This window comes from Bos javanicus, chromosome 7 (assembly GCF_032452875.1).
Source record: "Bos javanicus breed banteng chromosome 7, ARS-OSU_banteng_1.0, whole genome shotgun sequence".
Lineage (NCBI taxonomy): Eukaryota > Metazoa > Chordata > Mammalia > Artiodactyla > Bovidae > Bos > Bos javanicus.
This window is the reverse complement of record NC_083874.1, coordinates 8,663,904-8,673,227: the sequence shown is the minus strand read 5'-3', so window position 1 is coordinate 8,673,227 and position 9,324 is coordinate 8,663,904. Positions and strand designations below refer to the sequence as shown.

The following is a 9,324-nucleotide window of genomic DNA, read 5'->3' as shown; positions in this document are numbered from 1 at the left end:
AACTTGTTTCCAATGCACTATAATTTAAACAGGTTTTATTTCTAGTTCTATTCTTTTTATTCTACAAATTTCATTTTCTAAAAATGTGTTTCTTTGTATATGCATACACTGATGAAACCACAGAGTGAACAAAGCAGGTGAGGTCCCGCCCATCTGTTTCTCACATTTTAATGGAGGAAGAAGCTGTGGTCCCTTGAGTCTGAACACCTTGCTGCTGTTCTCCCTGCGACCTGTCTCTTCTGCTGAACTCTTTATTCATATTGCTTTTCCCTCGGCAGGAACTTGTCTTTTAAAAAATAAACAAACAAAAAATAAACTATTCCTCAATTACTGCAATTGATTAGAAACATTTTGGACTATATCCTAGAGCTGCTGCTAAGTAGCTTTAGTCATGTCCAACTCTGTGCGATGGCATACCTTTTACATGTGATCCAGCATGTATGCACATTTAAGCAAAAAAAATACACATGTTTCATATGCCAACAAACACACACAGAGCTGAACAAAGTAAACCAAAATACCTTTACCATATTCGAGGCATTCTGAATTTCTCACTAACAGTGTAGAGTACATGACTACTAGAGGAAAAACAATGTGGAATAGGCATTCCTATTCTGAGATGGCACCGGGGATCCTTCAAAATGGAAATTCCATACAAAAATTATGGATATGGATTTTTGAGTGCAAAATATAAATTGTAGAATTTCAACTTTGTCTGCAGTGCAAATCTTTGAGAAAATTAGCCATAGTATTTTGTCTTTTGTGCCTGTCAAATTCACCACATGGAACCAGGGAATGAGACACAAATTTCAGAATTTCTTCTTCTGGGATTATCAAAGAAAATAGAACTTCAGCCCCTCATATTTGGACTTTTCCTCTCCATGTACCTGATCACTGTGATTGGAAACCTGCTCATCATCCTGGCCATCGGCTCAGACCCCCACCTCCACACCCCCATGTACTTCTTCCTCTCCAACCTCTCCTTTGTAGACGTCTGCTTCACTTCCACCACCATCCCAAAGATGCTGAAGAATATACAGACCGAGAACAAAGCAATAACCTATGAAGGCTGCATCACCCAGATACACTTTTTCCTGCTCTTTGCCACAATGGAAATCTTCCTCCTGACCGTGATGGCCTATGACCGCTTCGTGGCCATCTGTCATCCTCTGCACTACACAATCATCATGAATCCCCGGGTCTGTGGACTCCTGGCTCTGATGTCCTGGATGATGAGTGTCCTGAATTCCTTGTTACAAAGCTTAATGGTGTTGTGGCTGTCCTTCTGTACAGACTTGGAAATCCCCCACTTTTTCTGTGAGATTACTCAGGTGGTCCAACTTGCCTGTTCTGACACCTTTCTTAATGACATTGTGCTGTATTTTGCAACTACGCTGTTAGGCAGTGTTTCCCTCACTGGTATCCTCTATTCTTACTCTAAGATAGCTTCCTCCATACGAAGAATCTCATCTGCTCAGGGGAAGTATAAAGCATTTTCTTCCTGTGCATCTCACCTCTCAGTTGTCTCCTTATTTTACTGTACAGCCTTAGGAGTGTATCTTAGCTCTGGTACTACCCACAGCTCACAGTCAAGTGCAACAGCCTCGGTGATGTACACTGTGGTCACACCCATGCTGAACCCCTTCATCTACAGTCTGAGGAACAAAGACATAAGGAGGGCTCTGAGAAGAATCATTGGGATGGCAGTTCTATATGGGCCAATTGTCCTGGGGCTAAAGAAGTACCCATGACTATAGGATTCAAAGCCACAGAGGCAGAAATTGCTTTTCCTTAATCAGATTGCTAAAGTAGAACTTGCTACTCCTATTTATAACCTGGAGTTTTCATTTGTTTGAATTTAACTCCTCTACACAATTTGTCACTCACTTTATTAAGTTTCAGATCTGTCTGATACATAGACAGTTTCCCCTTTTTTCATATTCATGCATTCACAAAGTTTTCTCTTAATTTTAGACCAAGAACATTTGAAGATTTCAGTATCTTACCTGGGGCAAATTGGATTATTTAAAAATTGTTATTGTTTAGTCACTCAGTTGTGTCTGACTCTGCAACCTCATGGACTGTATGTAGCTTGCCAGCCTCCTCTGTCCATGAGGTTTCCCAGGCAAGAATACTGAGAAATGGGTTGTCATTTTCTTTCCCAGGGCATCTTCCCAGACTAGGAATTGAATATGCATCTCTTGTGTTGACTGATGGATTATTTATCACTGATCCACCAGGGAAGTCCATTCCTTAAAAATTATTTCTTCTCAATGATACATATCATACCAAGTGATTTTACTTTTGTTTTCTGTATGAGTGTATTACTTACATGGGGAAAACAAACTAGATTTGGCAACTAAAGCCATTTATGTTATTTCATTGTAGAGGAAAATATGAAGCTACGGATTTTACTTTAATCCATTATTTTTCTACTGCCACTTTAACTTTTGTTCTTCACCTTGTAGATTTGAACATTAATCCATTTAAGTCCCAGCCTACTGATAGTGATACTATTGGCTAGGAGTATCTGAGGCGCTCACCTGGCTTGTATTAATTATTTCAAGAAAACACAGACATCTTCCTGATCAAGTCTATGCTGTTACTGGAGAGGTCCTTCTGGTATTTATTATGACTGAAAGATGCCTCTTGGCAATATCTATTAGGAAAATTTAAAAAACCTACAAAGTTTGTAATCACCAATACTGGAGGGTAATAGCATGCCATCACTTAGGTCTTAGGTAGAGAGAAAAAGAGAGCACTGACTGGGGGGCTCTGCCTGTATTGGGTTTTGTGGGTGGGGTGGCTAAGAGTCTTCTAGTTCACTCATTATTGGTGAATTTAAAACAAATAGTGGAATAAGGGCATGATCAGGAAAAAGCAGGTTCACTCACGTGCTCAGTCATCTATTTACTCAGGCTTTCTAAAAGGGCAACTTCATTGGTGGGGGTGACTTGAATGCTTCTGTAGTAGCTGTGTCGTACAGCTGACAATATGCATATGACACCACCCTAATGGCAGAAAGTGAAGAGGAGCAAAAGAGTCTCTTGATGAAGGTGAAAGAGGAGAGTGGAAAAGTTGACTTAAAACTCAACATCAAAAAAAAAAAAAAAAAAAACTAAGATCATGGCATCTGGTTCCATCACTTCATGGCAAATAGATGGGGAAAAAATGTACACAGTGGCAGATTTTATTTTCTTGGGCTCCAAAATCACTGATGATGTTGACTGCAGACATGAAATTAAAATACACTTGCTCCTTGGAAGAAAAGCTATGATAAAACTTGGCAGCACATTGAAAAGCAGAGACATCATTTTGCCAACAAAGTTCTGCATAGTCAAAGCTGACATAGCTTTTTCCAGTAGTCACATACAGATGTGTGTTGGACCATTAAAAAGGCTGAAAAGTGTGAAAGTGAAAGTCACTTAGTTGTGTCCAACTCTTTGTGACTTCAATGACTATACAGTCCCTGGAATTCTCCAGGCCAGAATATTGGAGTGGGTATCCCTTTCCTTCTCCAGGGGCTTTTCCCAACCGAGGGATCGAACCCAGGTCTCCACCATTGCAGGTGGATTTTTTACCAGCTAAGCCACAAGGGAAGCCACTGATGAATTGATGCTTTCGAGCTGTGGTATTGGATAAGACTCTTGGGAGTCCCTCCAACTGCAAACAGATAAAATCAATAAATCCTAAAGGAAATCAACCCTGAATATTCATTGGAAGGACTGATGCTGAAACTGAAGCTTCAATACTTTGGCCATCTGAGGCAAAGAGCCAATTAATTGGAAAAGACCCTAATGCTTGAAAAGATTGAGGGCAGGAAGAGAAGGGGATGACAGAGGATAAGATTGTTGGATGGCATCACTGACTCAATGGACATGAGTTTAAGCAAGCTCCTAGGGATAGAGAAGGACAGGGAAGCCTGGCATGCTGCAGGCCATGGGGTTGCAAAGAGTCAGACACGACTTAGTGATTGAACAATAGCAGCAGTTAGCAATATGGTTATTCTACATGACTGTCTTTGAAATGAATGCCTCGGAAATCAAAAGTTGAATTTCTGGCTCTTACATTGTAATCAAAATCTTGGTATCAGATATTAAAGCTACAAGCCTGCTACTGTGTTTTATAACTGCTCTTCTGTCTTATTCAATTATCCACCTTGGTGTCCAGAATGCCTACCGCAGTCACTTGCAAAAATTGATTATCAAATACATATCTCATATGGAAGTTTACATGGAAAGAAAAATTTGAGTGATACTTCAGGAAATAAAGCCACTGGCCCAAACCCCAGGAAAGAACATGAAGACACGAGGTTCAGGGAGAAGCGAGGCTTTAATGACAGTCTTGCAAGATTTGGTGTCTGGTGGGCAGGCAAACCCAGAACTGTTACAATGGGGTTTTTATCCCCTCCTCGTGCAAGGAACTCTCACAGTTCCTCATTGGCATGAGTAACTACAGGGTCAATAATCTTCCCAAGGAAGTCACCTGGATTTGTTACTCTCCCTTTGTCTGGATTTTCCTGTACAAGTATCCTGATGCTTATTACATCAGCAGGCTGTCACTCTAGGCTAGTTGTCCTTGAAAATGGACCACTTCAATTTTTTATTTTTTACAGTATGATTTTAGTATCACAGATGGCCATAAATATGAGGAAGCAAAATGTCAAGTCATACATTCTGTTACTGTGCACAATATTTTTCATGTTGTACATCTATTTATTAATGCATAGAAGGTGTTTTATCATAAGTCAGGAATTATATTCATTGAGATGAATGATTGGTTACTGTATTTTATGTTTTATTACATCATTGTTATCCTGTTTCTGCTTGGAAACTTCTAATCCTGCTAACTATTAAGACTCTTTCTCTTGTTCTATGAAATCTCTCCCTTTTCCTGACTTTTGCTAAAAATAAGGATTCATTTTGATATTTGGCAAAACTAATACAATTATGTAAAGTTTAAAAATAAAATAAAATTTAAAAAAATAAGGAATGATGAATGAATAATGTCAGTTCATTCATTTCTCATCTCCTTCATGCTCAGGAATCTCTTCATTCTTAATGATCAGAGGATCATCCATAGGGGAGTTTGATATCCTTCTCAGTCATATGATTCAGGGTCATCCATTTTTCTGCACAAACATGCATGTTCCTATGTGTGTCCTAGTTACCTAGAAGGGAGCCTCAAGATAGTCACTTGTTCCTACAGTTATCTGAAATAAACTGAAATAACACAATGACCAGGTGTCTTTTCTTCAAATATCAGAATATATGCCAAAAATTAAAATCTCCAGATTATTATAATTGCACTCATTCTGTTCATGCTCATTATTGGATCATTAGTTATCGATGCATAACAAATCATTCTGTGTCAATGGGATTAAATAATAATATCTAGTATCTTTATCATTAGACAAATTTTTAAGCTGTGGAGTCATACTAATTTCTTTGTGCTCCTCATAAGCATGTAGTCAGCTGTCACACTGTGTTTTTAAGACTCATTCATTGAGTTGCTGCTGGACAAGGAAGCCTGGCTGCTGGACAGGGAAGCCCACGGGGCTGCAAAGATTCGGACACAACTGAGTGACTGAACTGAACTCATGATGTTAGTATGACCATAGTGCTTGTTTGTCTTGAATCAATTTTTTCTCTCAGTTTATCATAATTTTATCTTAAGATTTAACTTCTACTTACATAAAAAATTAGCTTATCACATGAGCTACTTAAATTTAATAACACAGATTATATATCTAGAACATATATCCCAATTAGAACATGTATCTCACAGCCCTGTTAAGTGAGAACCTGCTGTCTATGCTTATAGATTCAACCCTTAGCCATGCACCATCAGATTTTTCCCATTTAATTAAATTATTGGAGTATAATTATACAGACAAAACTTCATAAAGTGTACAAATTAATGAATTAAAAGAATTATACAAAAATAAGATAATCTACTAAATATTTTCATTTGTGGATAATTTGACAATGTAATAGTTTTACTTTTTTACTTTTTTTCTGTTTTTTATTTTTTAACTTTATAATATTGTATTGATTTTGCCATATATCAACATGAATCCACCACAGGTATACACGTACTCCCCATCCTGAACCCGCCTCCTTCCTCCCTCCTCCCTCCCCGTACCATCCCTCTGGGTTGTCCCAGTGCACCAGCCCCAAGCATCTAGTATTGTGCATCGAACCATGACAGTGTAATAATTCTAAAGTATTTATGTAATTATGAAAATTTTCAACTATTTGAGCCTCTGTTTCCTTATTTCTGAAGGTTATGTGGAATAATAAACATAACTTAATAGGGACACAATAAGAAATAAATGAAATGAATATGGAAATTCAACTTTTAGCCCAAAGAAAACACTCAAGAGTATATGTTGCATCTATTTCTGTGTGTGTGTGTGTGTGTGTTTGGCTGCATTTTTGTTTCAAATAAGCATAATCCTACACGTATATGTACACACATACAGACAAGATTAGGATCCATCTTTATATTAAAGGGAAAACTGAGAGAAAATTGGAGAGAATAGAAATGAAAAGAATGAACATTTCAAGTAAAATGAAATAAAATAATGTAGAAATATAGACATAAAAATTTAAGTACAGTGAGTGATCTCAGTTTTCATAATAGATCACATTTCCTGTCTTCATGTCAAAAGGCATCACAGTGAGGCACGTGTACAACAAAGTAAGGCAGTGAGGAATTCATTGTATCAGCTAATGGGATAGAAGACCTTCAAATAGACTGAAACTTTTTTTTTTTTTTTACTTAATGTGGATTTTCAACAACAAATAACCTAGTTAAGGTAAGCTAATGAATGAACTGCAGAGAAGGCAATGGCTCTCCACTCCAGTACTCTTGCCTGGAAAATCCCATGGATGGAGGAGCCTGGTAGGCTGCTGTCTATGGGGTCGCACAGAGTCGCACACGACTGAAGCGACTTAGCAGCAGCAGCAGCAGCAGCAATGAATGAACTGAGAAGTTTAAACTCAATCCTTGCAAACAAACTTTATTGAATAAATGTCTATATTAGATTTCTATTGTTGTAAAATACTCCCAAACTAGTTGCTTAAAATAAACAAATATATGCTCTTACAGTTCTGGGTGTAAGGAACTTAAAATAAATGAGTCTCATTGGGCTTATATCAAATGTCTGGAGACACAGTTCAATGTGGCAACATAGTAATATCCTACACTCACCTCCATCCATGGACACACCTAATCTACAGCTACCTATGCATCAACTTCCTCTGAAAAAGGTATGGAAACTAGATGAACTTTTCCTTCACAATAAATAATAATAGGAACACATCAGGATGGTAGAAGAAGAGAAGTGGTCTCTCTAACAACCCCACCCCTGGCATTGGTGACCCACAAATAGGCGGGATCTTACACTTAACAGAGATGTTCCCTGAGGGACAAGAGGTGTATGCCTCACATCAGACTAAACAGGCCAACCCTTGGGGCCTATCTGCACCAGAGAGACAAGTATCCAGAATATGTGGCTTTGAAAACAAATGAGATTATGTGCAGGAGACCCAAAAGTCAGTGGAGAGGGAAAAATCTGCTCTCATAGAATTCATGTGTAGATTCGCTTACCCCAGGACCTAACACCAAAGCAGGAGGTTAAAAAGTACCTAGAACATACATAAAGTAGATTCATATTTAATTTAAGCATTGAATGGGGGTTGCAAGGAACTCCCCAGGTCGGTAAGTGCCCAATATGCTATTGGAGATCAGTGGAGAAATAACTCCAGAAAGAATGAAGGGATGGAGCCAGCTGTGAATGTGACTGGTGATAGAAGCAAGGTCCGATGCTGTAAAGCGCAATATTGCATAGGAACCTGGAATATTAAGTCCATGAATAAAGGCAAATTGGAAGTGGTCAAACAAGAGATGGCAAGAGTGAATGTCGACATTCTAGGAATCAGCAAACTACAATGGACTGCAGTGGGTGAATTTAACTCAGATGACCATTATATCTACTACTGAAGGCAGGAATCCCTCAGAAGAAATGGAGTAGCCATCATGGTCAACAAAAGAGTCCAAAATGCAGTACTTAGATGCAATCTCAAAAACAACACAATGATCTCTGTTTGTTTCCAAGGCAAACCATTCAATATCACAGTAATCCAAGTCTATGCCCCAACCAGTAACGCTGAAGAAGCTGAAGTTGAACAGTTCTATGAAGACCTACAAGACCTTTTAGAACTAAAACCCAAAAAAGGTGTCCTTTTCATTATAGGGGACTGGAATGCAAAAGTAGGAAGTCAAGAAACACCTGGAGTAACAGGCAAATTTGGCCTTGGAATACGGAATGAAGCAGGGCAAAGGCTAATAGAGTTTTGCCAAGAGAACGCACTGATCACAGCAAACGTCCTCTTCCAACACAAGAGAAGACTCTACACATGGACATCACCAGATGGTCAACACAGAAATCAGGTTGATTATATTCGTTGCAGCCAAAGATGGAGAAGCTCTATACAGTCAGCAAAAACAAGACCAGGAGCTGACTGTGGCTCAGATCGTGAACTCCTTGTTGCCAAATTAGGACTTAAATTGAAAAAAGTAGGGAAAACCACTAGACGATTCAGGTATGACCTAAATCAAACCCCTTATGATTATACAGTGGAAGTGAGAAATAGATTTAAGGGCCTAGATCTGATAGAGTGCTGGATGAACTATGGAGTGAGGTTCATGACATTGTACAGGAGACAGGGAACAAGACCATCCGCATGGAAAAGAAATGCAAAAAAAGCAAAATGCCTGTCTGGGAGGCCTTAAAAATAGCTGTGAAAAGAACAGAAGTGAAAAACAAAGGAGAAAAGGAAAGATATAACCGTCTAAATGCAGAGTTCCAAAGAATAGCAAGAAGAGAATAGGCTCCTTCAGCAATCAATGTAAAGAAATAGAAGAAAACAACAGAATGGAAAGACTAGAGATCTCTTCAAGAAAGTTAGAGATACAAAGGGAACATTTCATGCAAAGATGGGTTCGATAAAGGACAGAAATGTTATGGGCCTAATAGAAGCAGAAGATAGTAAGAAGAGGTGGCAAGAATACACAGAAGAACTGTACAAAAAAGATCTTCATGACCCAGATAATCACGATGGTGTGATCATTCCCCTAGAGCCAGACATCCTGGAATGTGAAGTCAAGTGGGCCTTAGAAAGCAATACTATGAACAAAGCTAGTGGAGGTGATGGAATTCCAGTTGAACTATTTCAAATCCTGAAAGATGATGGTGTGAAAGTGCTGTACTCAATATGCCAGCAAATTTGGAAAACTCAGCAGTGGCCACAGGACTGG

At 38.7% G+C, this 9,324-nt stretch overlaps 1 protein-coding gene across 1 annotated transcript; it reads left to right on the top strand.

Annotated features, from left to right (window-relative positions):
• The first annotated feature begins 782 nt into the window (after window positions 1-782).
• Window positions 783-1,751, top strand: LOC133251805 (olfactory receptor 7A17-like). Its single transcript, XM_061424593.1, has one exon. The coding sequence runs from the start codon at window positions 783-785 to the stop codon at window positions 1,749-1,751; it is 969 nt and encodes a 322-aa protein (XP_061280577.1).
• The last annotated feature ends 7,573 nt before the right edge of the window (window positions 1,752-9,324 follow it).